The 27,289-nt window shown below is 46.8% G+C and overlaps 2 protein-coding genes across 12 annotated transcripts; one reads left to right on the top strand and one right to left on the bottom strand.

Annotated features, from left to right (window-relative positions):
* The first annotated feature begins 605 nt into the window (after positions 1–605).
* VAMP1 (vesicle associated membrane protein 1) lies at positions 606–24,644 on the top strand. Of its 11 annotated transcripts, XM_065050041.1 has the most exons (8): positions 606–757; positions 1,450–1,579; positions 2,361–2,519; positions 2,765–2,816; positions 5,868–5,971; positions 21,070–21,142; positions 22,474–22,660; positions 23,878–24,644. In XM_065050041.1, coding segments are annotated over exons 1-5 (405 nt in total). In that variant the 5' UTR covers positions 606–755; the 3' UTR covers positions 5,930–5,971; positions 21,070–21,142; positions 22,474–22,660; positions 23,878–24,644. The 11 variants fall into 11 exon arrangements, with proteins under 11 accessions (XP_064906113.1, XP_064906119.1, XP_064906115.1 ...); XM_065050047.1 differs by lacking the exon at positions 5,868–5,971; XM_065050043.1 differs by lacking the exon at positions 22,474–22,660.
* On the bottom strand, positions 12,256–19,633 carry SCNN1A (sodium channel epithelial 1 subunit alpha). Its single transcript, XM_005506269.3, has 13 exons — positions 19,501–19,633; positions 18,844–19,217; positions 18,170–18,425; positions 17,108–17,295; positions 16,222–16,322; positions 15,364–15,527; positions 14,920–15,018; positions 14,638–14,755; positions 14,312–14,390; positions 13,937–13,994; positions 13,772–13,827; positions 13,164–13,239; positions 12,256–12,946 (listed from the first exon to the last, which is right to left on the bottom strand). Exons 1-13 carry the CDS (start codon positions 19,516–19,518, stop codon positions 12,620–12,622), a joined length of 1,914 nt encoding a protein of 637 aa, XP_005506326.1. The 5' UTR covers positions 19,519–19,633; the 3' UTR covers positions 12,256–12,619.
* Positions 24,645–27,289: the final 2,645 nt, after the last annotated feature.

The raw sequence follows: 27,289 nt of genomic DNA, 5'->3' as shown, positions 1-27,289 counted from the left end.
GGAGCCTGATTTCCCCTCTCGGGCAGCAGAGGCTCAAACGCAGCCACTTCAGGGATTCATTTGGGTTCCCGTTGACGCCATGATGTACGGTGGAAGCGGGCCAGCCACGCCATACCGTAATTGCACGGACAGCGCTTTAACCCGAGCCAACAAACGCGCTACGGCGGCGGGAGCTGCGGCGGCCCCTCTGTAACGGCACTAGCACGGACGGGGTTCCGTGTTCGGGCCCTGCGTGACCCACACGGAGGCGGCAGGGCCTCGGCTCACGGCCGGCGGAAGCAGCGGGTCCACTGCCAGGCCGCGGGAGGGGTCCAGAGGCCGCCCAGACCCTCCGGGGCCGGCAGAGGGGCGATGGCGGCCGCAAGCCCAGCGAGACAGTGGGAGAAGCACCGGGCAACCCCGCCCCGCCGCAGGGGAGGGGCGCCGCGCGGCCCGCGTATGCCGACCCGGGGGTGCGGACTCTGCTCCCATTGGGCAGCCCCGAGGGCGAGCCACAGTGGGGCGGAGCTTATACCCTCGGAAGTCCGGGGAGGGGTAGAGGGCTGATTGGTTGCGGAGGCACCCTAAGACGCTGCTGATTTGCTGTTCCTGGAGAGTCCTGCCTATCGCTACTTCTGATTGGCTGCTAGCTCTAGGGGGTGGGGCCTAATCGCCCATAAGTTCGGGGCCCCAGAAGCGGCTCTACTGTATAGCTGTGGGTGCCGGTGTGGAGCTGTTTCTTGCGGCGTGCCCGGGGGTCCTGGTCCGGCTCGGCAATGTGAGTGTCCGCCCGACCCTGGGCGGGCTGTGGCGGGCGCGTCGTGGAGCTAGGTGGAACGGGAGGGAATGGGCCAGTGCGGAGCTCGCGTCCTGGCCGGCGGCGGGGCCGAGTGGCGCATTGCAGCAGCCGCAGGCAGGGCTGCCCGCACCGCCCCCCCGCGCCCTGGTGCTCGCCCGGGGCCTATAGCGGGGGGAGGAGAGGTGGGGTGTGCGTGGGCCGTGCCCCACCCGTGATGCGCGGGGCCTCGGGCCGCCGCACCCCCTCCCAGCCCCAGGACTGCCGTTCCCCCCGGGGCGCCCACACGCTGCCTCCCCCGGTCGTCGTGGCCCTGTTCCTCTTCTCCCCCCGCCGCGGCGGTTGCAGCACGCTGGTGGCCACCTCCCGGTCACCTCAACGTGGCCAGGTGGTTGTCACCCTCCTCCTCGGCCCTAGGAGACTGCAGCGCTGGGCACAGCCGCACTCCCAAGCCCCCCTGCCTCTGGGCTGGCCCTCCCTGCTGCCCTCCTGGTCCTGTCTTTGCTCTAAGCCTGCCTGCTCCCGCTCCCGGGGATCTAGGGAGGGCACGGGCACCCGGGGCTGCTGCCTGTGCTGCTCCAGCCTGGGGACACTGGGTTTCAGGTGGATTTGAGGGAGAAGGTGCCTTGTGTTTTGAGCCGGTTTTCTCTTTGCCAATACGTGTGTCTCCCTAGGTCTGATCCAGCTCAGCAACCTGCTCCTGGGGCCCCCGAAGGGGGAGCCCCTGGTGGGGGCCCCCCCGGACCACCCCCCAATCTGAGCAGTAACCGTCGGCTGCAGCAGACACAGGCCCAAGTGGAGGAGGTCAGTAGTTCTGCCAGCTGCTCTGGCTTCCCACAGGCTGCCTGGAGCCTTTTCCTACTGCTCTGCAGCAGCGGTGCTCTTGACAAGTGTCTGTTGCTGAAGGGGTGGATGCTTTTGTCATGCTAATACCGGAAATGCATTAACACCCAATACACAAAATATAACGGCAGACCTATAAAGAGGCTGCAGGACAGAATGCTTTATCTTTAAGAACTTTTTTATTTCAGATATGACTTCTGAGGACCAGGCTTGTTACGCTTTTGATACCATGTGTTCTGCATCTGTTATGGAAATACAGCTAGATGGCATCCAGAACAGCTCTTAATCCTTTCTAGCTGCTTCAAGAGAATAGGTTATGTGCAGGCTCGATGTGTGAGGAACCTTGCCTGACTTTCCAGCGTCAGTCTCTGTAGTGTGGTTGCTGACATGCAGTAACGCCGTTGTGCCTCACCGGGGCAGCAACATGTAGCTCAAAGTTGTCTTTGCAGCTACTGGGCAGTGAGGATATGATTAGTGAGGGGGGTGGCTTAGGCTTGCTGGATTTGAGAGCTTTTGAAAACAGGTTAGAATGTGGGACTGAGGACCTGTTTTAAGTGTGCTTGAACTGGGGGTCTAGGTTTTTTACACCCACTTCAGTGTAGGCAACACCTGGAAAGGTGTTCCTTATCATGACCTTTTTGCCTTGTTTGGGTCTTTCATTTGTTAGTTATTGGCCAAGTTGCTCCTCTTACTTTTTCACTCTTTACCAATGCAACTGCTGCTACTATTCTTACTTCTGCAGGTGGTTGATATAATGCGTGTAAATGTAGACAAGGTGCTGCAACGAGACCAGAAACTGTCAGAGCTAGATGACCGGGCAGATGCGCTTCAGGCCGGTGCCTCACAATTTGAAAGTAGCGCAGCAAAACTGAAAAGGAAGTACTGGTGGAAGAACTGCAAGGTGAGTTTCCTAGTGCTATGGTCTCTTTTATTAGAAGGAAATCGGGCTAGTCTTCTCCTGCAGGGCTTTGAGAGCATAATTGAGGCCTAATTATTTCAAATGTATAGGATTTTTTTACTGTGGAAAGACTTTGAGGCCTTGGCTGTCCCACCTTCAGGGTCTGGCATAGGTTCACTGGCTGTAAGGGAAGATCGGAAGTTGTCAATTTGTTCTAAGTATTACTCTTTGACAATATCTCTCTTCAGATGATGATCATGATGGGAGTGATTTGTGCCATTGTGGTGGTGGTGATTGTAGGTAAGTACTGAAAAGCCCGGGATCAAAGCACCAATTTTGGTTTGAGATCTGGAGGGTCTTAGTTGCATAAATGTTGTCTTCAGTCCTTGGGGAAGGGAGGTGGTGGTGCTAGAACTCCCACACTTATTGTGGAAGTGGTATGCTTTACATATAACAGAAGGAACTGGGGTTGGCTATCACTTTAGAAATGAGAAATTCTGTCTGCCAGATCAGGTGAACTGGTAAGTATGAGGGGCATTTACCCTGGAGTTGGGTGGGCTGGCAAGTCCATTCCCTGGTTGGGGATTTTTAGGTCTCTGGGGGATGTTTGGTGTAACTTGCCCTTTTGTTCTTTCCTTTTTTTCCCTATTGCTTTGTCTCCAGTCTACTTTTTTACTTGAATGTAGCTCCTTCAGTCTGCAGCCTACTGTCCCCTGTCACCTTGCCTGTCTCTTCTTGCCCCTAAATCTTTCCTTCCCTTCCACCTAGCTTCTTCATTGATTTCTTTATTGGTTTTAATTTGTCTTCTGTATAGGACTCTGAAGTGCTCTACTGAACATGGTTAGACTCTTCAACAGCTGCTACAGCTTTAGGGGGGGTCATCTAGTTTAGAAGAAAGGGAAGTAGAGGAGGAGTGGGTAGCTATTGCTCATTCTCTTCTGCAGGGAATTTTTGGGGTTTATTTTTGGGTGTGAGCTTGTCAAATAGTGCCTGTGTGGACTCTAGCAACATAAGAATGCCTTAATGCAGTGCCTTTGGGGATGAAGGACTTCAGCATATAAGATTATTTAGTGTTCTGCCTAAAAAGAGTGGCAGCATGACTTAAGCTTTTCGTTGAGCTTCTGAAATAAAGGCTAGTTTGTGCTGGTCAGTGACTGCGAGCCTGGAGACAGTCATCTAGACTTCTCTAGCCATGGAGAGATGAGCACTTAAAGAAACAATTTATTCTTCCTGTCCTTATTTTCAGATTACTTGCTGTCTGAACATGGCCATTTCAGTTATTATAAAGGAGAGCCTACATGATTACCTCAGTCAAGTGCAACAGACTAAACACAGTTAAGTGAAAGGAGCTTTGTTACTACCAAAAAGGCATGTTTGGGAGTAAAATCTCCTGCCAGAAGGAACAAAAGAAAAACAATAAGGAGTCTGGTGGGGGGTGTCAAATATTCCTTTCATCTATGCAGACACAAGCCAGGACCCTGTGCTTTCTACTGTCTTGTAGCTTTCTGGAAGACTTTGGGGTAGTGACAGAGTGGGAATGGGTGTTTTGTCTTTGTGTTACTGAGTTGAATGCCAAATGAAGTCCACTACATAGCAGATGGAGGTGAAGGAGACTGGAGGTATTCCAGATTAGACTAAACAAGCCACACAGCTTTCTGATTACAAACTGTTCTGTTTTTTGCTCCCACAAAGCCCTAACTTTCAGCATGAGTTTGACAATATGTGGAATGGTTAGGTAGGGATTCAAAGGTAAATGCTGCTCTGGGCATGGGTGTTGCAAAGTCGTATCAGATGTCCCAGTACAGCAGCTTAGACCTCTAGAGATCTTGCCTATTGAACTGAAATCCTCCTACTTGCCATGGGTTCCTTTGAATTTAGCTCTAAGGTGGTCTGTGCTGGAAGTAAACTTGCAGCATGGAATGCTGTGGCTTTCTTTAAGCAATCTCCTTGTTTCTCAAAAATTACAAGAGCTGTGAATTGCTTTAATGTGTTGTCAAACCTGGGGTTAAATGAGCTGCCCTGTTCCTCAGTTTCTGCAGAGTTTTCTGAGGAATGTGCTTTTTTTAATTCTTTAATTTTTTTTTACAAGCTGAGCTGTAGCTTGTAATCCAGACTGGAAAGAGGGTACTCCTTTTAGAAAGCTCTGCCTTGGTTCTAGAATACACTGAGATCTGTCTAGGCTTTAGAGGATGCAAGGAGGAAGGAGAGAACATCACTGAAGTTCCCAGGTAGGAATGAAGTACAAAAGCTGGGAGGAGCAGATGCTTTTTGTTTCATTGGGTGTGCTGAGGAAGCCCTTTTCCTCTTCACAGAGCATCTGAGAAGGGGCTAGGTTTGCATGCTTACTTCCATGCCCCAGCATTTCATTTGCGCTGAGTTCATCTCCCTGCAATTCCATCCCTCTCCACCTTGGGTGGGGGCAGAGATGAAGATCTGGAGCGAAGCAGCCCTCGTCCCCTGAGCACTTCCCTAATTCCCCATGGAACTGAGATGTGATGGACGGTCAGAAGTGCATCAACTGAAGAGGAGCCAGGGCCTGCTTGTACTACTTACTGCTATCATTTTAGGGGGTTGGGCATACAAGCTTGAGGCCCCCAGACCAGCAATTCTCTTGAACTCTTCTAAACAAGCCTTTGGTGCCCCATTCTTCCTATTCCTCTGGGGGCTGAGGTCCCCCTAGGCTGTCTCTTCCATTTCTTTCTCTTAGATGTTGTATGTTGCCTCTTTTGCTCCCTTTCCCCTCCTTTGTGTCTCTATGCATGGGCAAAAAAAAGAAAATCACCAAGGCCCTCTGAGTAAAAGCAAGGGACTTTGCTGTCCACAGCATTACAGCCAGTCACGCACGTGCAGTTTATTTCCTTCCTATATGAACACAACTGTAATCTCTTCTGGCATGATATAATAATCAGCTCATGTATTTTAAATGGTCTCTAAGAAACACAATTCACCACCTTACTGAGTCTGTCTGGTCTGTCAGTGGGTGGGAAGGGGTTGGGATACCAAATGCTTCTGGAACATAATTTTTATGTCACTTTCATACTCTACACACACCTCAAGTTCTGGCTTTCAAAGCACTGGGTAGTCTTCTGTTGCAATGGTGGTACTTCCAGTTATACTGGAACTAGCTGTGTGCTGGACCAACTCCCTGGTAAGTCTCTAACAAGATGTATGGACCAGCGCCTCTGGGGAAGAGGCTGCCCAGTCTAACTCCTATCCACCAAATGTCTAGCCACTGCATAATGCACAGGGAGGTAGTCCCCTGAATGGGAGGGTGTGTTGCTGGTAGCTCTAGTTTCTCGAGCTGTGCTGCTTTTGCACTTCAACAACCTATCGTCAGATCCTTAAACACAGAAAACAATTCTTCTTTGGTGTTGGGACGTGTTCATGATCCAAATGAAGACCTCCAAGAGTAGGGTGCTGTTCACAGTGTATCTTGGAGCATGGCTGGAATAAAGGTAAGTGCCCCCTTGTTTTGCTTCACCTGAACGCTTGAAACTCATTAAAAAGAAATTACAGAGCTTTGTCAAGTGCAGACTTATTTTAAAATGAGGTACTTGTGCCCTTATCTGTCCATTCAGTTACACACCATAGGTTGTAAAACAATACTCCCTGTGGCTTGTGGATCCCTTATGACTGATCTTTGTCCGACCTTCAACATCACCAAAATCATACCAGAACAATGTATGGTCTGTGGTAAATTTGGAACGGTGCACCCAGGCTAATTCTTTCAAAGATGGAAGCTTTACTAAGAAAGAAGCGTGTCTGGACTGGGTAGTGGTTTAAAGCAGCCTGAACAGTCTGAACTTCAGCACAGATCAGGCCCACACAACCAGAGTGAACTACTCATGCCACAATTCGTGCCAAGTTGTGTGTTGTCTTTCTGTTAGTTATCAGCCTTGTTTATGTAGGGGTGTATGTTGCCTTCTGCGAGGCAGCAGCGACCTGGTTCAGGAACAGCACGGCGACCAACCCCAGGCCGCTCGGTCCATCAGCTCACAGACACCAATGTGGTGGACGGCAAATGGTGTTTATTAGCAGGTAACACAGGTTTATATACCTTGAGTTTACAATGTCACTTCCGTTTGCTTACATCACACATTCCTACCTGTCTAGGGAGGGGCTACTACCCTTCTGTACAGCACGAGATCTTCTGGCCACCAGACCCTAACTGCCTACATTTCCCCCCTCCCTATGCAAAACTAAATTAGCTAAAAAAAAAATGTAACAGTCTGAAAAAGTTATGCTTTTACCTTAGTGCAATATTCTGTGAGTAAAATAATTACAATGAACGATAAGGCACTATAAATTGGTTAGAACTAGGAGGTAATAGAGTACAATACTATGTAAGTAATTTTTAGAGGTAGACTAAATAATGTTAGCAGCAAAATACCATAGACTGGTGAAAACTAGAAAGTGACAGTTAGTAATGGATTGTAACTAAGGATAGCTGGGGATAACTGGGTAAATGCCTCCTTTTAAAGGAGTTGTTGGCGTTCAATCAGCATAATGTTAACTCCCTCTAGCCGGCTTTTAACAAACGCCACAAGCTTATTTAGTATGCAGGGTCCGAAGATCAGTGTTAATGTGACCATAATGATCGGTCCTGCCAAGGTAGATATCAGGGTGGTTAACCGTGGTGAATGGCTAAACCATGACTCAAACCATCCTTTTAGGGTTTCTCTATCTCTTCCTGTTTTCTAGACCCTCCCTAAGTTTGGCCGTTGTGTCTCTGACAATCCCTGTGTTGTCTGCAGGTGTAGGAAAAGCTTTTTTTCTTACAACAGATATGTTTCCAGATCATTGACTACACAGTCTGTAAGCCCCTAGCCGAACCTAGGGACCCAAGTGCTTGCTTTCGGAAGCTGACCGGCTGGTATGGAACACATAGGGGCTAAACAAGCTGCGGAAAGCTGCCCCAGGGTTGTGGCCAACTCATGAGTCATATTGTGCAAGTTTGCAAAAAATAATTGCATGTCTAACTATAAGTCCTATATATGTTTAAAGTACTGTGCTCTGCAGGGAGCTCCCTTCTTAGGTGCCATCCTTTAAACACCTCTTTAAATCTTTAAACATCCTTTTAGCACCTCTGCTGCTCCTGCAGAGTCTGTTATCCTGGTTTCAAATGTGCACTAAAAGCAAGATGAAGGCTTTGTCAAACTAGTTCTTTAAGAGCATAATTAGATATTCAAGCTCTGCCTTTACACATGCAACTCTTGTATTCAACTGCTTCATCCTGACACCTTCAGATGTGGTGGGACCTCAACTCTACTGCTTTTAAATGGATGTGTCTTAAACATTCATGTTTCTGGATGCCCTAGGCCTTGTTCTGGTCTTTCTTGATATTTCTGTGTACTGATTGGAGAAGACTGCATACTCTAATCAGTTGGAGGGATTGTTGGTTTCTTGTCTCAGCTGGAGACTAAGCGAAAGGTGGTGGGGAAGATGCACAACATTTTTCTAGAGTAGGAATGCAGCATCAATGTTTGTTTAATAGACCTGGCTTCCCTGTGAAGTGACAGAGGTCCCTGCTCTGAAGTATCCACTGTGGCTGGAAGCCTTAAATTGGAGAAGAGAGGCAATAACGGGGAAGTACAGAGGTTTTACCTGTTCTTATCTCCAAGCAAATAATTGCTCTCTGAGAGATGCAGAGGATAAGGATGTAGGTTTTTACAAAATAGGCAACCCAGCTGTGTGTGTTGGATATGTGAGTTCAGCGCAGTGTTCCCTACAATGCTTCCTCTTAGAGAATTTAAGTGGGCGCCTTCATAAAAGTTCTCGTTTACAGGCCAAAATGAAGTTGTACTTCAACTGCTATACTTCTGTTAGTCTTTGAACTTTTTTGACAGATACAGTTATTCAAAGCACTCTTATTTTTTTGTTCCCAAGGTTTCCAGTGTGAATAGCCTCATAACATCCTTCAGTGCAAAGACCCACTAAATGATTATTGCGGAGGCCAAAATTACTTTATTTTCATGTTCTCTCATGTCAGGTTTCTTTTCCAAAACCACTTGTAACTATTTTTAAATAAATTTGCCATAATCTCCAGATACTAATATATTTTTTTTTAATTAGCTCATTGCCTTCCAGCATGTACTTGGAAGCTGAAGGCTCTTTCTTGTGCTCACAGGAACCTTTTAAATACTGAACATTGGTAACTATAAAAAAACTGCAAGACTGAACATGGCCATGCTTGTTTTCTGAGGTGTTGCTTTTTATCCCTTTCTAGCTTCTCTAGACACTTAGGTTGTATTTCCATGCATTTCCTGTATTACCTTAATTCTTATGTTAAAAAAAAAAAAAGGTGTCTGTCACATTGTGACTGCCATGCTGTTAAGGAACAAGTTTTCAGCAGAGAGTGGGGCATGCCTGCCTTTGGTGTTGTCTTGGTGTTCTCTGCCTTCTCAACCATCCTGTGCTTACTTTTTCTGTTTCCTGGAGGGGCTGGTTCATTCTTCCCTTTCTTCCAGTACTTTCTATTGCTGCTGCACACCAAGTTTTCTTATAGGCTCTCAGATCCTCCAAATTAATCTGACCTCACAGTTAGAGCCCTCAGAAACTTCAATGTCCCTACATTTCCCAGGCTCCTTGTATCCTTTTCTTGGCAAGTATATGACTTTCAAATGCCCTTAGCCCTCAGTCACCTTGCAAATGCCACCACTGTGGTCCCACAGACACTGGTGCCCTTTATACCCTGTCGCTGTGTGCTGTTCCACATCTCAAAAGGGCTCACATCTCTTTCCTTGTATTTCAGCAGCACCAAACACTTCCACAGATCATTTGTTATTGGTTTTAGCTCTTAAACACTCATCCCTCTTCTCCCTTTGTAATTTCTGTCCTATAAACCTTTTCCTCATCCTTGTTTCTCTTAAGCATGTGGAGCCACTGACTCCTGTACCGATTACTCCAGCAAACCAACCCACTCTAATACTCCAGCTTACCCACAAAAATATTTTTCTCCTCTTGCACTTCCCTTCCCCCTTCAAGCAGTTGTATTTCTACTTCTCTGCTTTACCCCTGCATGACAGAATGTTCCTAGTCCAAAAAGACATGACTTGCTTTTTCTTTAGTGTCCTATAACATGCAGTTGCTCCTTGCATGTTTTCTGTGTACTCCAAATAACTGCCATGCTTCTAACATACGTATAACTACTGAGCATTTACTTCCCCACAACTTTCTCCTCTTGTACAAATTCACCCCAGCTCAGACCTTTAATTTACCTTTTGCTGACAGACGAATCCCTTTAAATGCTCACTTCCTCTAGTATTTCACTTTCTCAGTGAAACACTCAATTTTCCATGCTCTTACTGCACTGTTGGTGGACTTGTCTCTTGTTTTCAGCCAAACTGAGCTCACTACACATCTGTTGAGCTGAGAATTTGTGGTCTTATCAGCCTACAAGAAGTATAGGGATGTTCCTCAGAGGATCACCTGATTTCTCCTAAGATGACCATTTTTGCACTGATCCTCAGGACAGGGAGAGCGAACCTATTTACCAACTTGTATAACAACTTCACATTTATACAGGCTTTTAACTCTGGATTTACAGCTACGCAGAAGTGGGCCATTTTTTTTTTCCATTTTAATACTTCTACAGAAGAGAGAAATAATATGGTGCAAGCTTCCCCTAGGGAATACATAATCTTCTACAGCTGTATTTCTTTAGGACATTAAAGAGAATGTAATGTTTCAAGTAGTTATGCCTCTGATTAATCTTCCTTTAATTACCCATTTATCTATGTGTGATGCAGTGGGTCGCATCAATTTGTATGGTTATCACAAGGCACTGTGTGATGTGAAGAATTGTCTTGCTATTCAGATATTCTGAAGAGATCATGTTCAATGTATAAATCATTGTATGTTTGTGATACACAGAGACTGCTTTAGGTGTTGCACCTACTCTTTCTCCTTTCATGATTTGGAGGTAGTTTTGTGAAGCAAACAGTTTCATGTGTCCAGTGTCAGGTTTTTGCTCATTAATGTGCTAGAATCTATGGAAGGCAGTAGTCTGCAGTACTGAACTCATGACCAAGAACTGGTCTGGGAGTGCAGCATCTTGATTCCTCAATTTGTCTGTCTTGTTTTTAATTGTGACCAAAGCTGCTTTTTTGTTTTAGCTGCTAAACCTAGCTTTTAACTCTGCCTCTTGGGCAGTGTTTTTACAGAACACGGAAGTCCCTTCATTAAAGCAACTTTGAGCTTTCCTCCTTTCTTTACCCACTCTCTTTCTTCATTTTAAATCACCAATAAACACAGAAACTGTGGGGTTTTTTTTGTGTTTGTAGATGTCCTGATTTTTTTTCCCAGGGGGGCCTCCCAGGGGAATACATGTTCCTACAACTCTGAATGCCTGTGGTTGCAGGGCTTTCCCTCCTCCTAGGCTGCCCCTCTTGCTGAAGGACACCCATGAATTGTTTGCATCTATTCCCAGCAGAGAGAGACCTTCACTTTCATACAAGGGTCATCAGCTGAGCACTGGGATAAAGTTTGAAAAACCATCAATATTTGTGTAATAAAAAATATAGTGTTAATGTCTGTGAGAAGGAAGAAAACTCACCCTCTGCTGGGAAGTGAAAAAGTGCATTTTCAAGGCAAGAGCAGTACAGTAAATGTGTGTTTAACATCTCAAAGGGAAGAAATAGGCAACAGTTTATATACTACACTAGAATCTTCCATCTTCCCAAGGGCGGTGTATCTGCATTAATTTTAAAAATATCTGAAGTTTTTATTTTGTTATGATTAACTAGTTTTTAAATTCAAAAGAGGCTGTTTGTAATGATATTGGGTATATGGTACCACAGGTCTTTGCCTAAACTATATGCTTAAATTCTGGTATCTCTGTTTGTGTCCGGTCAAGTGGGTAATCCTGTTAGTTAAGGACATCACCCTTGCTCTCGTGATACTACATAAAGTGCTGTGTAAACATCATTGCAGCAGAAGTCTGAGTATTTGTAAAAAATAGTATGGCAAGCTTACTGCAAGAAATAAGATGTGTGGTCTTGTGCAAAGTTCCTGGGAAGAGGACATTCTTTGTTCTGACCTTGACTGCCTATGCAGTCCATTCTAATAGGCTAATACATCCTCTGGAAGGATCTTTAGGTCTGCAGCACTTCTCCTATGCTTCACAATCCTCAGTAGAGCCTCTGTGGGTGAACCAGAGGAGGGATGAGTAGAACAGAGCAGGCACTGACCTGTGCTATTCTGATCCTCTTTTGCAGAATCTCATGGCAGCAGAGATACTGCTTGGGATGTTTTTGAGGGTGTACGCTTTGTTTCCATTGCTCCTATGTATAGATCAATTTATCCTGAATGCTCTGGCAAATGGTCAAATAGCTGGACATCCATATGTGTGGTATATCACAAGGAAGGATCCTGCTATATAGGTATGATCTACTAGTACCACATAGACAGCTTAAAAAGGGAAACCATCTTCTGCCAGGTCTGTTTTTTTCCTGACCTGAGTGACAGCAAGCATCAACTCCCTCCCCAGAGTATTGTGCATGATATAAATTAAGACTATGTCAATGGCTGTCATGTCTTGGCTACACAAGTAGCCCCTCCTCTCTGGAAGGAGAGGATGGGTGGCTTGGTCTTTGGATCAAAACTAGACAGCAAGGCCTAGGAAAGAGCAACCAGTTTCCAATCTGAAGGAGAGCTTAACAAAGCTCATCCTGTGGAGAGCCTTGTACCCAAGTTTAGAGGCCTTTCCTGTCCCTTGTCATGCCACAGAGGAGGCCACTCATACCTGCCAAATCTCTTTAATTAATGACAGTCCAGAACTGTGGCAGCATCCTTGTTGCAGGGAAAAGAAAGCATGTATGTATGTGTAGGTGTGCAAGGAGTATAAGGAAACCAAGCTGATATCTCCCCCATATATACACTAGATTAATTCTCATCCCTGGTGAATCCCAGAGCACTAGTATTTCATGAGACTGAAGAATTCAGCTATGGTGGCGAAAGCAATGAACCCAGGCCAACCACAGAGCAGTCTTCTGCTATGGTCCAGGTAGAGCACCCCAGAAATAAAGAAATGCAGGTGCCATAGAGAAAGTGTGAAGCCTCTGCTCCAATTGTCACCTGTCTGAGCTGTGGAATAAGCCACTGCCTCACTCGTGTCCCACCTCCCCATCCCTGCTCAACCCATGTGGTTCCAGGCTGTTGTAGGATGGCAGTGTGGTCACTACAGCCTCGACAGTGAAGCGGTGTGGAGTGCTGAGACCTGGTGCCTCGTTTTGGAAAGCGGTGTTATCATGACTGTTTGGAGGGGGTGCCGATGGGGAGAGCTGCTGCCGGGAGCGGAACCAGCGTAAGGCCAAGATAAAGGTGATGGCAGTGAAATCCAGAATCAGTTCTGCAAGCTCCATCACAGACAGGACAGAGGATCCAAACCAGAGGCTCCACTGGTTCCCAAACTGGGACAGCAGCGTCACTACCTGCAAGAGATGGAGAGAGGGCAGTGAGGACAGCCCTCATTCCAGGCTTTTCGCCTCCCTGCCTGCTCCCACTAGCAGTGCCCGTGTGGTGGTGGGGGCTTCCTCCCATCCTGCCACAGGAGAAGAGAGCAATGCTGCTGGGATGAACACCAGCCAATATAGAGGGACATCAGCGGGGAATGGGTGGCTGGAGAGGACATGGCAGTAAAGTGTGTACCGTGAAAGCTGGAGACTCCCCATTAGTCTTGTAGTTCCACTCCTTAAAAAAGATATTCACTTTGGCAACTCCGTTCCTGTAAATGAAAGATGGGGCTCAATAATCCCAAATCCACAATCCCTTCAATTCTTCATGAAGTTTGTCTTCTCTGTCCCCTTCTGCCACTTGTCCTCCTCCCGCATATACCACCCAGAAGCTTTTCCCCATCTCTGTGGTTTCCTCATTCTGCACTAAGTACAGTCTTTGGTACTTGCAGTGCAATTCTGAGACTGTGCTGTGAAACCCAATGTTTGCGGCATCCTACACTGGCTAAGTACAAGCTCCTGTGTGGCTCTCATTCCCACTATTCCACTAGCCCTTACCGTGACTCCAGACCACATGGAAGCAGCCTGGGGCTTACTATTTTATTTTCATACCTTTTCAGACTCTTCATTTTGATTCCCAGTCCTTGTTGAAGTCTCAGTTTACTCTGACTCAAATCCACTGGCCTTGTTCATGGGTGCCATGTCTAATCTTCCCAGAAATTATTTAATCTATCAACCCCCAACACACACACTCCACTAGGATGGTTTCAGGTTTGGATGCATCCTCTGTTTAGTAGCTCTCACCTCTTGGATGTGATATTGTATTTGTTTTGTTGTGAAAGCACATGAAAAACCCAGTCCTGAAATTAAAGTGCAATAAATTGTGTTACATGACCACAGTACCAGTCAAGGAAGGACAAAATGGGAGTTTGGAGCAGTGCTGGGGAGCCCAGGAAACTCTCTTCTTACCTCTGAGACAGCAGAAGGCCAGCGGGAATATCCAGCTGACAGATGGTATTCTGTCATTCTGGAAGACAAGAGGCTGTGTTAGCTGTTGAAGCTTTAGGAGCTACAAGGCCAGGTCTCTCAATCCCCAAGCACACCTGGAAACTCCCTCCCATGCTGAAGTTCTGCCCACTTCCCACTGAGCTTCTGCACAGTCCTCAGGAGCTCACCCCTGAGCTGACACTGATGCTCCTCAGCTGTCAGCTTCCTGATGGGAGAAATATAATTTTGGGTTGCAGCTCAGCTATTGACTGAAGCTTTTGCCCTGGTGATTGGATGCTTTCCAGCACTTCTAGAAGTAAAGAGTTCCCAATCCACCTGATGGATGTTCAAACTTACTTGCAAGGTTTCCGACATTTGTGGAAACAGCCCAGCACGTCAGCTTTGAATTCAGCCAGGAGTTTGTAATAGCAGTAGCCTGAGCAGCAGAGAAAGTAGATCCAGGTAAGCTCACAGTATCTGTATACGAAAGGTGATCTGTGACAGTGAGGGGAATCCAGGGGAGATTTCCTTCCACAAGCTCAGAAGGAGTAACCATCCAAGACAAGAGTGTCTTTTGGATGTCCTGCACCAGGAAGCTCATTGAAGACAGAGGTGCTAGGACACGAGATGGACCAAACAGGTTCAGGTGGGCATGAGCTTTACTATTCTTCCTGTCCACTTACCCCAGGCCACATGCTTTGTGTAGTCACAGTACTCTGCTCTAGTAGGTAAGGGATAAAAGTAATAGGCACAGCCACAGCGCTCTACCATGTTGAGCTGAAAGCAGGAGCGAATGCAGACCTGGAGGTGCATGAGGTGGAAAAGGTTGAACAAGGCAACCGAAGCCACTGCAGCTTGTATCACATCACCATAGTTAACAGTGCCCGCAGACAAGTGTTAGGGCACTGAAGGATTTTGGGAAACTAGGGAAACAAGCTGGCACAGGACCAGGGATAACGAGTTACCTGTTCGGTGTAGCGGGATGAGTACAGGTTTTGCACTGGCACGTCACTGCCATCCTCTGTGCAATCACTGTAACGGCCCCCAAGACGCATAGTAATCTCCTAGAATATCATAGTCATTACAGTCAAGAACTGCCACTTTGTTGTCTTCCTTCTACACTTCCATGCCACTCACTCCTTGTCCATCAGTATCTGATCTTTATGCTTTCCTCTGGATGGCAGCTCCCCCTGCTTCCCTCCATTTCCTTGTTCACTGATAAATTGCAGTCAAATCCTTCTCATCTAATCCAGTAAGCTCCTCTTCCCTCTCATCACTCCATGCGATTAACCCTCTCCCTCACACATGGAGTCCATGACAACCCATCTGTATCTATCTACTAAGTTAATCATCCCCCACTGAAGTTCATATCTCCGCATCCACAGCTCTTACCCCTGCTGCTTCCTCACCTTTCTCATGCTGATGGAGGTCTCAATACCCGGACGCACATTGAAACCCCCATCATCCATGAAGGCTGGCTCATTCTGATCATGGACCATGACCCTGGCTCCTGTCACTGTGGACAACAGCGGGATGAAATCATGCTGCTCGGTGCGCACCACCAGGGAGAGACCTGAGGGAATGTCAGAGAGCAAGGGATGTCATGGCCGGCCGTCACATGGAGCAGGAGAAAGAGCAGAATGGTTAGAAGTGAGTCTGTAAGAAAGGAAAAAAACATCAACCAGGGCTGCACCAAAGCTGGGCAGCAATGGAGGGTGGCAGGGGAGAAGCCAGAGACAAAGCTGGAAATTCCAGGAGAGATCAGAGAAAACTGAATTTCTTCACTGTGGCTTAGAAAAAGCAGAACTGGGAACTGAGAGAAATTTCATGTAGAGACTCAGAGCCATATGGAAGAAAGGCCATAAGGCTGGGCCTAGAGAGGTTTCAGGAGGTTTAGGAACACAAATAGGTCAGCTGCTGAAAACAGGAAAACAGGGAAGGAGAAGGTCAAGAACAGGCTCTCAGGAGCACAGCACTGGAACTCAACAGAGGACTTGAGGAAGGGCCAGCACAGGTCCAGAGGGAGCAATGAACACAAGGATCAGGCACTGATGGGAGAGAGAAGAGCTCAGTGGGGTATCAGCGAGGGACAGCCATGTCCATGAGACAGCCATCTCCACATGGGTGAAAACAGCTTGGGAGAGACAGAGCAGGGCTGCAATCTGCCACCGCCAGGAAACGCACAGCAGGATACCTGTAACTCCTCTTGGGAAAACAGAGATGACCTGTTCTCCCTCCCTACTCACCAAAGAGCACCTCTCACCCACCATTATTGATCCCAGGCATCGAGGAGGTCCACAGGCTGCTGCTGTTGTCATTGAAGGTATAGCAGTTTCCATACAAGGGATGGTGGAAGTGGGTATAATTCCTGAGATGGGAACAGAAACGTTCACACGGGGTGAGAAGGGCTGGGAGACCAAGGGGAAGGGCTTTCTGAAAGGAACAACTCTGTTTTCCACCTGTAGGGAGAGGGGCTTAACAGCAGATGGGCAGTATTTGTTATGTAAACTCACCCAAACCAGGAAAAGCAATAAAAATGTGCTGTATAAAATGTCCTGGAGCTGGACAGGTTTTTACACCAGGTTTTTCATATTGCTAACTCTTGAGAGCCTGAATGGGTTTTAGCAGTACTAGCAATTACTGTATTATCTTACTAATATTGAAAAAACTCCTAGCTCTTCCTAGCCATTGCTGATGGGTTTCATTTCACTACTTCTTTGCGGCTTTTTTACCATAATGGCAGGAGAGAAGTGCGATTGTTTTTACTGTCCTTTTGTAACAATTATTTCTTTTCCTCCTTCTGTATGTCAGCTGATGTGTACCACACCACCACTGTAGAGAGCAGAATAAAGAGACTTCTACACTGTAAATCTATACCCACAACAGAGTTTGAACAACTATTTAATTTGTGTGAAACCCAGGAAAAGGAGAAACCATCCTCTGAGGTTCATAGTCCAAAGAAACTGTGATCCTTGTGAGCACAACCCACAGGAAACACTCATGAGACATCATCTGAGACAACAGGAATTGAACAAGGAACAATCCCACCTTGGGAAAGAGGTTCTCTAATGTGGGTTTCTTGAATTCTCCTCGACCCAGGCACAAAATATGGGTGGTGTTAGCAAGACACATTGGGATGTTTCTGCCACTTACGCCTTGTCACATGTTGCTTCATTGAAGCGGCAAGCATAGATGAAATTCTCAAAGTCAGACTCATCCAGGGCTTTTGCTTCAGGCATCTGCGCCAGGATATTGATATAGTGAAAGCTGTACCATTCCCTCACAGCATCCACCCCTGAGGAGTAGGCCTGATGGAAACAGTCCTCGTTGTTCTCACTGCACTGTTGAGAAGAAGAAAACCGGCCGTGTCAGGGAAGTCCTGTCCCAGAGGCGAGGTTGTGGCTGTGGGTTAACTATGTTCCCTCAGCACAGGCAGGAGATAAACCTGAGAGTGTGGACAAGATCTGCAGGTCTCCTGTGCTCGATCAAAAGGTGATCAGCAGTATGGGGGAAAGCAAACCCAGGGCAGCTCCTTGGTGGAAGGGAAACACCAGGTGAATGAGCAAGGCTGAATAAAACCCAAGAGGCAGCAAGTCCTAGTGAGGTGTGCAGGATGATCTGCTGCACATAAATTCTACATGGTATAAAACCAGAAGCTTTAAATTCTGGCATGGGGGGCTCTTCCTTTGGGGCATGTCTAGGAAAAATGCTTTTGATCCTGTGGGAACTCTAGTTAACTGGCAAGGATTAGCCTCAGTCCTTCACTGCCTTTTTAAATGCAAACACAGATAGCCTCAGGCGAGGAAGCTGCTACCTGGGAACAAATGCAATCACAACCACATTTCATGTGGCCCACAGCCATCCAGTACTTTCCCCTTTGCTATTATTGGGCAACACTAGAGGTGATGTTAATAAATGGCTCTCCAAAAGGCTGGTGCAGCCTTCAGGAGGACAAGGTTTCTCTGCCCTACCTAGGAAAAAAATGGGTACTGACATGGACAAGTCTCCAGGAGCCTGCATGAGCAGGGTCAGGACTTGGGGAGCAGGATTGCATTGGGCAAAGGATTAGTCTCTCCCTTTATCTGCTATTAGCAAAAGCCAGTGCAAATCAATCAGACTTCTACATAGAGAAAGGCATGGTCAAGGGTCTAACAAGACAGAAGTAGCTGGGCAGAGACTGGAGTGGGAAGGACACAGGATACCTAGGGATCTCACCAGAACGAAGCCAATTTTCCAGTCATTCTTGTCCACTGAGGGACTGTTCTCTGGCAAGTTGACTAAGTTATCCCGCTTCTGCCTTCGCAGCGGATGGCGCTGGACATGATGGAGCAGGCTCCTTGAGCTACGCTTTCGGGTGGACAACATGGACCAGTCGCTTTGTGCCAGAGACATGTTATAGTCATAAAGGTCTAGCAGTGTCTGATGGGTGATTTGGTCCAGTTCATCCAGCTTCTTACGGATGGCACTGTATCTATATGGGGGGAAAGAGGGGCCTGCAGCTTTAGGGTTGGATGCACATAAACCATTCTGAATAAGACATGCAGCAAATTTTGCTGGCGTGATTCAGGACATTCCTGCTGCCAGCTGCAAATCCAACCCCTTGCTGCAGGCTACTGTCCATGCAGGAGAGAAATAAATGCATCTGCTTTTGCCCCGTAGCAGTTTACAGTGCAGCCCGCTAACATACACCACCAAGCAGAGCTGCCTAAGCTAATACATCTTACTGCGAATGCCCTGCAGCAGCAAAGGCCTGTGAAAAGTGACCTTTTCACTGCCACTGCTACTGAAGGGGACAGTCAAGGACCATCAGGAGAACAAGTATCACATGCTTTTATCCTATGCCTGCAAAAGTCAAGGCAAGACAACAGCTCTGGGAGTCTGCTTCTTACCTGTATGGATTGAGGGTGCACAGTGTCACGGCTGGGAAAGTCAGCCTGTCGGAGTTAAGGTTGAGGTTGAGGTTGACAGGATAGCTGAAGTACTCCCTGTAGAGGATCCCAAATTGCCAGTACATTAAGCTGAAGGTGAGAAAGAAGAGAACGGACCAGAAGGCTGTCTTCATCTTATTATTTTTGGAGCACACCAAGCGGATAGCCCCATGGATGGTTGTGTTGCTGCAGAAGAACTGGAATAGCTCCTTGTAGGAACTGTAGAATTCAATGAGACCCTCCCGCTTCTCTTCTTTCTGCTGCTGGTCCTCTTCTTGCTTCCATTGCCTTGTTTTCTCGTCTTCTGGCATCTTCCCTGTCTTCACAGACCCACCCTACAGCACAAACTCAGAATTAGGGGGTAGCTCTGCAAGATTGTGGCTCCAGGAAGCTGTGCCTGGTGCAAAAACTGGCCCTGCACTCTCGTCTTCCCAAAACCTTGCTGCTTTCACCCCCTCCTCCCTGGCTCCATCCCAGTCTGCAGGTCCCCGGCCGCTCATGCACTCGCTCCCTCCCACGGGTGACAGGGGGCAGATCATCCCCCACCGAGCAGCCCCCACCGTCCTCCCCCAGCTCTGCTCCCGGCCCGGCCCCCCAGCCCGGTGCCGTGGGACTGACGCGGGGCTCTGTGCCCATGGCAGGCGGAGGCCCAGTGCGCTCTCCCCGAGCGCTGCCGGCTCTCCCGCAGCCTCCCGGGCTGGACTGGGACCGGTTCCTTTCCAGTTCGAGCCAGCACCCCGCCCGGCTCCTGCCCTGCCAGCTTCTCCCCGCCCGCCCCTCCTTCCTTCTCCTGCCCCTTCCCCCCGGCACCGCTCCCGGGGAAGAAAAGCCTCTTTAAGCTCTCAGGTGTCCGCGGCCGGGCAGAGGAGGCCGAGGGACCGGGGGACTCGCGGGGGCGGTGACCTTGGCGGCGCCGGCGGGGTCAAGGCGCGGCCGCCGTACTCCCGGCGGGCAGCAGGACCCCCCCCGTCCTCCCCAAGGGGAGCCCTGCCCCGGCCAGGTACTGCTGCGGAACAGCCTGTCCCTCCTCCTTCTCCTCCTCCCACCCCCCCGCGGCGGGGACGCGGTGTCCCAGCGAGCCGAGGTGATGCAGGAAGAGAGTTGGCAGCGCTCGTCCCAAGGGCAGCTGGAGGCAGTGCCCGCCGGCCGGGAACCCCTCACTCCCCTCTCGGCGGCGGCAGGACCCTGCCCTGCCCACGGATGGGGTGCACAAACCCCAGCTATGGTCGCCAAATCTTGCTTTTCAAGAGCAAAACCCAGGTAGATGGAGAGTTCTTGGTGAGATTTGCAAGAAGGATGGTGCTGGGGCAGAGAAGGCTGGTGGCAACACGGTGATATGCATGAGGTAGCATTGGTTCTGCTGGGTCATTAACTGAAGAAATCTGTCGTATCCAGAACTACCTGGCCCAACCAAGAGTGGGAACATATTTCACTGATCTGTGTCTGGGAAATTAAAGCTTTCTGTCATCACCCAAAACCTCCGTGCATTTGCTGAGACCATGGAAATGAACAGCTACACCCAAATGTGACCAGGAATCGCATTATAACAGTGGAACTTCCTTCCCAATCCTTCCTCCAAATGCTTTTCTCTCAAACTAGCTCTTTTTGAGGTTTTCACTTCTTTCTTTCCCTTATGAATACCTCTTTCACATTAGTCGTTGTTCAGAGCTGTCTGGCACTGAATTTCAATCCTTATTGAAGTTAGCAGTGGTTTGCTTAATGACTCAAAATACACAGCTACTTTTACCTCTTCATATTGCAAAACACCATGCTTGAAAGTAGCAAGGACCGCACTTCTGAGGCTGGCAGCTAAGTGACAGCATGCCAGGAACAGCCTTGTGCCAGCTGTCTGTTAAAAACCCAACTTAGGGCTTTCCCTCCACTCTGTCCTGTGACAAAAAGCAATGCAGAGCAAAAGCAGTTCTAAATTAATTATATCTCAAGCAATTTATTCTGAACTGCCATCAAAGATGAGTTGCCAAAAGTGGGAGGGGTTGGGGGGAATAAACTAGCATTGTGTTGGAAGCCCATTAATGCTTCCTCACAGCATTAGAAGTGTCCTCCTGGATCAGACCAACAGTCTGTGCAGCTCTGTGTCCTGTCTCAGGCAGTGCCATAGGAGATGCCATTTAGCGGAGGGATGTGAATTCTTTTTACCTGTGCCATTTGTGTGTTTTGTGCCCTCAGATAGACTGGAGAATCCCTGAAGATGCACATGAGCTGTTTGAACCAGCCTTGACCTCCGTGAACACACACAGAGGTACTAACAATTATGCAGCATCAATGGTTACAATTACCAGTGTAACCTATGGAACTACAATCCAGTCACTTCTCAGAGATGATGTTTATAACTTGTTTAGATTATTGTAGATTATTTATTTAGATTTAGATTATTTATTTAGATTTAGATTATTGTAATCTCTTGAAATTACACGGTTACACTAACAGACCATCCTCCCAAACCGCCTCTCTGACGGCAATTGTGGCTCTGTCTTACTGGAATGACAAAAATTATTTTGCCCCTGAAAATGCCTATTTAATACTAATTTAAGTTGGCAGCACCCACAAAGCGACTACAGCCAGATTTGGTAGTGTTGGTAGTTCAGCATTCTCTGATTTCCATAGTCTTTTAAAACACTTTAAACTGTCTTCAAGTGATCTTTGCAAATGACTTCAGAAACACAGTCCTTTTTGCTGGGTGTGAGACAAAGTTAACTTACACTTTTTGATTTCTTTTGATTTGAGAAATAATTAAATACTCAAGCATCTAGACTGATTTGCTATATCCAAATGACAGTCTAAAGCAATTTTCTCAGCATTTTGTCATGGTTGACAATTTCCATCACCATGTTGTTTGAAAGAACATTTGGCCTTTGCCAGTGAGGACAAGAATAGCAGAAAATTAGGGTTTGGGTGCATGTATTGTATGTTTTATTTTTACACGTGTGTAAAAGATGTACATCATATATCTATGTATCTCTATGTGCACATCTAGATACATATTTATTTTATTCTTTGGAACACTTTTCTGCATGCTTCTTTCTCCCCCTAAAGAATTAAAAAAAACAGTTATTTGCTCTTGCACCATTTTGCCTTTTCCTCTTTCTCCCGTGGGTGAGCTGCTCAGGCTGCTGCACATTACCTGCTGTTGTGGCACACCTCACAGCACGGATCAGCTCTGAGGTGACTTCCAGTCATTTCAGTCATGTGAATATCGTGCTTTGGCCGTGGCTTTGTAAAAGTCTTCACCTTCCTGTGGTCCTTTAGATGTGCTGCAGATTGATTGCCAACTCAAAAAGGAACCAAAAACGTATTTTTAACATTTTTGCAAACACCGTTACCACTTGATTCCCCAAACACTTTAGAAACAATGCAAACAACAAATCTGTTGCCTCCTCAGCTGCCAGTTTCAATCTCCATCTGTAGAACATCAGAATTTGCTACCTCTTTAGGTTTGTTTGTTTGCTTGTTTGATTTACATCTTCCCAGCTTTTGTTCTGTTTTTGTTTCCTATGTGTAGATGAACTAGGTCACTTGAGTTACCATCTTCTGGCCAAGACTGTCAATCATAAATTGTATCATTTTCCTCAGGCACGCCTCAGTGTGACAGCAGATAGTAACATGGAACTACCAGTGTAGCTTGCAAAAGCAACTCCTGTTGATAATTTAAGTGATTAGATTCACTTTTATCTCAAACTTCCCTCACCACAAGAGTCTTCTGAGCATTACGCCCATCCACAAGTTTCTGGATATTTATATGATGTATTGACCTATCAAGGTGAGTCACACTTGATGGAACTGTTTTTGACACTGATGGTTATTTCCCCACCCCCATTCAGGCTCAGCAATTATGCGATAAATGGTCTTCTGAAATCCCAAGTCTTGCATTAACATGAAAGATCTTCCATCAAGCATCACAAATAATTTTCAGAACCTTTGATTCATGCTATTTACTTCACCTCTAACAACATTTTGAATGCTGAAAAGATCCTTCTCCTTCAGATGTTTGTCACTAGGTCCTTCTCTTTCGAAAAGGGAAGCACCCTGCTATTCTGGGCAGTGCTTCTGTGTATTGTATCTTCACAAGATGAATGCATGGTCGCTTTTTATTGCAGCTGAGCAACATTTGAGTAAACATGAATCATTTTTTATGACATCAAATTTGAAATGTTTCCTTACCAGCTATGTCTATTGTCTGTCCAGGTAGGAATGTGATAGTGATCTGTAATGCACACATTTTAAAATAGAATGAACTTTTTTTATGCACTGCTACTACAGTGGGGAAAAAAATGAAATGCCTCTCCCCTTCCAGTCTGGATTCTAAACATAACAATTTATACATGTTTTTGAATTATCTGAGAGACCTTAAATCAGTTTAGTTCTTTCGTATATACATACATGCAACCATGTTTTCATTCTGCTGCAAGGTAGAAGCCAGTTATTATTTCTGGATTAGCTACAGCTTCTTATATTTTTCTGCATTAAAACCAGCAACCCAGACTGTCAAGGAATAACAACATGGATGGTGCTATAAGTTTAACTGAAGAGTTTGGCCAAATAAACACCAGCCTAGTGGCTGGTAAAGATGGGTAGATGAGAGGTGGCACTTTGTAGTGCTTTTCAGTGGGGAATTGTTTACCCAGGATTCATGGACTCCCTTGAGGCAGAGGTGGTGATCTCTAAAGAAGATCAGTATTAAAAAGCTAGCAGGGATTTGCAAGCCAATCTAATGGGCTGTTGAATACGTTCTACCTTCCTACTGATGGAACCTGCCAGGCAGAGTGGTGTCTGTCCCAAATAAACAATGGTACTACAGCAGCAGGAACATGTCCGTGTATGCACTTTCACACCTTTGTGTCCCTAGGAGGCTGCTTTTCAATGTATTTATTAATATGTACCTTGTAGGAGCAGAGTGGCTGCAGAGAGCTACTTTGGTGACACAGAAAGGAGCCCTGACAGAAAACTGAAGCAGTGTGTGTTATTTCTGTCTTTCAGCATGAAAGGTGGCAGACTGGATGGTAGAGCTCATGAAAATAATACTGTAACACCAGACAAATCCTTCTGGAAACTGCGTGGAGGGAACCCAGTCTCTCTTCCTAGGTGAATGAAGCTAGCGGAGTGAACTCCAGAAGATCCATATAGACCTTCTTTCATTGCTCTTTGCACACTGCAATGTGGTATGAAGCCTGGAGGAGACGCTGTATGGTGGCTGCACATGCTTTGCTTTAGGTGGGAAATCAGAGTCAGCTCCTGAGAAACGTAGCTCTCTCCCACCTGTCATCTGTATTGCAGGATGAGGGATATTGCCTCCTGAATGAGCCTGGGTGCTGAAGCAGCGCAGTGACCCAGACCCTGTGGTACCTCAATGATACTGTTCTGTGTCAGAGCCAGCTGCCACCTTTGCTACTTGTGACCTGTCCTCTGTGAGAAAATTGCCAGGCTCTGAAAATGGGTCTTCAAGCTCTACCTCTGCTGCATATTCCCTAAAACCAGGGTCTTATGTAGGATCTCTCAGCCAGATCAACAGCTTCTCAGATACTGATCTCAGTCATGTCCTATTGCAATAGGATCAACTGTTCAAATGGACAGATGAAATTCGCACCCACTGGCATAGCTAAGCTTAGACTAATGCCCATCTGGAAGCTGGGTGTGCAGTCAGGCTGAAAACAGCAGTAAGGAAAACTCCAGGATTGAATGTCAAAGCTGGTGATTTCTCCAGCTGCTTTGCCCCGTGGGGCAACTAATAAATGGGGAGATCAAGATGGAGCCTCCTTGAGTTTTGTGTTTCCTGCCCCCCCCCCCGCCACAGATGAAACCTTTAATTTCCTCATTCCAGCCTTAACAATATAACTATTACCACAACCACCTGACTCCCCAGGCCTGTGTCCCCACCCCTTTCATGATCTCTCCTGCCTGTTCCTGGAAGTTGGAGGCAGATGCAGCCACCTCAGACCAGTTTTTCTTCTGACGCCTGCTGCTCCCGGGCTGACGGAGATCTCAGGGTTGGGGCCGGTCACCTGCTGAGCCCAACCCAGCACCTGGCACAGCACAGCAGGCATTTGCTTGATGGACACAGGTGCTCACTACTGCCCACCTGGAGCTGTCTAGAGCTGACATTATGACAACCTAGTTGATGTTTACCTTCATTTTTGATACTGCCTCATGTAATTCTCCAGGTGTCCCCCTCAGTCACTCCAACCTCAGTGGTTTCAAGTTGCTTCTGCTTCTCAGTTTTGCTCTGGTGATGGTGATCCTCTCCTCCCCTGGAATATGAACCAGAAGTTAGGCCTTCAGGAAGCAAGCCCTTAAAAAGAGAAGTTAATCTATAAATCCCGTTTCTTTTATGGTTAAGATTTCATAGTGTAATGTCTTGATGGAATGCTTCTCACCACAACCTTCCGAAAAGGCAGAGTAGAAGGCATACCCCTCTTTTCCATCTCCTTTATAATTGTCCAGATGTGTTCAACTCATTTTTCTGCTTGAGGTTTTATGTCTTCCCAGGCACTATGAGCCCCCAAAAGATCTGAGGCTAGCAGTGACATGAAGTTCTGGAATGGTTCATGAAGCAAAGAATCTCCATTTTTTTTCAAGATGTACTTCAATGAATTCAAGTTAAGGGTAACAGGATCCACTTTGTGATTGTCTTCATTTTTATAAACTAATCCAATGTGGCTTTTATTTGTTTGTTTGTTGTTGGGTTTTCACAGTATCACAGTATGTTTGGGGTTGGGAGGGACCTCAAAAGATCATCTAGTCCAATCCCCCTGCCAGAGCAGGAACGCCTAGGTGACATCGCACAGGAACATGTCCAGGTGGGTTTTGAATGTCTCCAGAGTAGGAGACTCCACAACCCCCCTGGGCAGCCTGTTCCAGTGCTCTGTCACCCTCACTGAGAAGAAGTTTCTTCTCAAATTTAAGTGGAACCTCTTGTGTTCCAGCTTGATCCCATTACCCCTTGTCCTATCATTGTTTGCCACCGAGAAGAGCCTGGCTCCATCCTCGTGGCACTCACCCTTTACATATTTATAAACATTAATACGGTCACCCCTCAGTCTCCTCCAAACTAAAGAGACCCAGCTCCCTCAGCCTTTCTTCATAAGGGAGATGCTCCACTCCCTTAATCATCTTTGTTGCCCTACGCTGGACCCTCTCCAGCAGTTCCCTGTCCTTTTGGAACTGAGGGGCCAGAACTGGACACAATATTCCAGATGCGGTCTCACCAGGGTGGAGTAGAGGGGAAGGAAGACCCCTCTCGATCTACTAACCACCCCCCTTCTAATACACCCCAGGATGCCATTGGCCTTCCTGGCCACAAGGGCACAGTGCTGGCTCATGGTCATCCTGTTGTCCACCAGGACCCCCAGGTCCCTTTCCCCTACACTGCTCTCTAATACGTAATTTCCCAACCTATACTGGAACCTGGGGTTGTTCCTGCCCAGGTGCAGGACTCTACACTTTCCCTTGTTAAATTTCATCAGGGTTCTGTTTGTTTTGTTTTCATCCTGTATTTTAAGCAGAAGTGGTTGGCCAACAAAAGGTAGATCTTAGTTGAGCCATGTGACCACTTCTGGTGATACTGAGAAGAGTGAGATTTCTTCATGATAGTCACTGCTCCATTCTGTCGCCTTTTCTTTTAATTCTATATCAAGACTGCAACTGTTTCAGAAACAGCTCATGCATCAAGAAGTTTATACTCCTGGGCAAATTTGGGGGTCAGGATGGGATTTTCCTCAAGTAAGACACATAGAGTTGCTGGATTGTTTTTAGAGAAAGAATCTTCCCCTGTAGCTCGAAAAATAGTCCACTTTGCAGAGTCTAGGGCCTTTTGCCTTCCAAATCCCCTGTCAGTAAAGGATCTCAAAATATTTACAGCATGCCTCCTGATATGAGGCTGTGCATATTTATCAGCTGAGGCATTTGATCTTTCATGCTAAGGACTTAATAAGATGTTGATGGTATTTCATGGAAGGGCAGGTCTGTGAGAATGATTTAGATATATACAAAAGTATAAAATTCATTAAAAAATCAATACTAAGCAAACCCATTTCTTCGGAATTGTTTGAAAAAGGGGAAAAGAAAATGGTAAAAAATACTGCTGAAAACAGGGGAAGGAGAGAGAGCTGAATGGAAAGAACAGTAATGAGTAAATTCAGAAAAATAAGAAAACCATGGCCTCGTTCCCCACAAACTGTGCCTGGTTGTGGTGGGAAGGCCTGCATTGCCCAGTGACACTGAAATACATGCTGGCAAGTCACATATCTCCCAGAAGATGACTCATGCCAGAGAGTTCACAGCACAGGAGGCTGAAGATAGTCCACAAATTCTTAAAACAATGATGTGCTGCCTTTCTTGCCTTTGCAGTCTTTTCCCTTTCCTCCGCTGCACCTTATAATTTTCGATCCAGCCT

This window comes from Columba livia, chromosome 1 (assembly GCF_036013475.1).
Source record: "Columba livia isolate bColLiv1 breed racing homer chromosome 1, bColLiv1.pat.W.v2, whole genome shotgun sequence".
NCBI classification, from domain to species: domain Eukaryota; kingdom Metazoa; phylum Chordata; class Aves; order Columbiformes; family Columbidae; genus Columba; species Columba livia.
Note: the sequence above shows the minus strand (reverse complement) of the source record. Positions and strands in the feature narration are given on the sequence as shown.

What these genes read in the sequence shown, in the direction of transcription:
- SCNN1A (XM_005506269.3), bottom strand. An exon ending in GGAAAATTGGCTTCGTTCTG is followed by an intron (nt 17,296 to 18,169) that starts GTGAGATCCCTA and finishes TCTTCTCAACAG; the next exon opens with TGCAGTGAGAACAACGAGGA. An exon ending in CATCCCGCTACACCGAACAG is followed by an intron (nt 14,756 to 14,919) that starts GTAACTCGTTAT and finishes ATGCACCTCCAG; the next exon opens with GTCTGCATTCGCTCCTGCTT.
- VAMP1 (XM_065050044.1), top strand. An exon ending in CACAGGCCCAAGTGGAGGAG is followed by an intron (nt 1,580 to 2,360) that starts GTCAGTAGTTCT and finishes TTACTTCTGCAG; the next exon opens with GTGGTTGATATAATGCGTGT. An exon ending in ACTGGTGGAAGAACTGCAAG is followed by an intron (nt 2,520 to 2,764) that starts GTGAGTTTCCTA and finishes ATCTCTCTTCAG; the next exon opens with ATGATGATCATGATGGGAGT.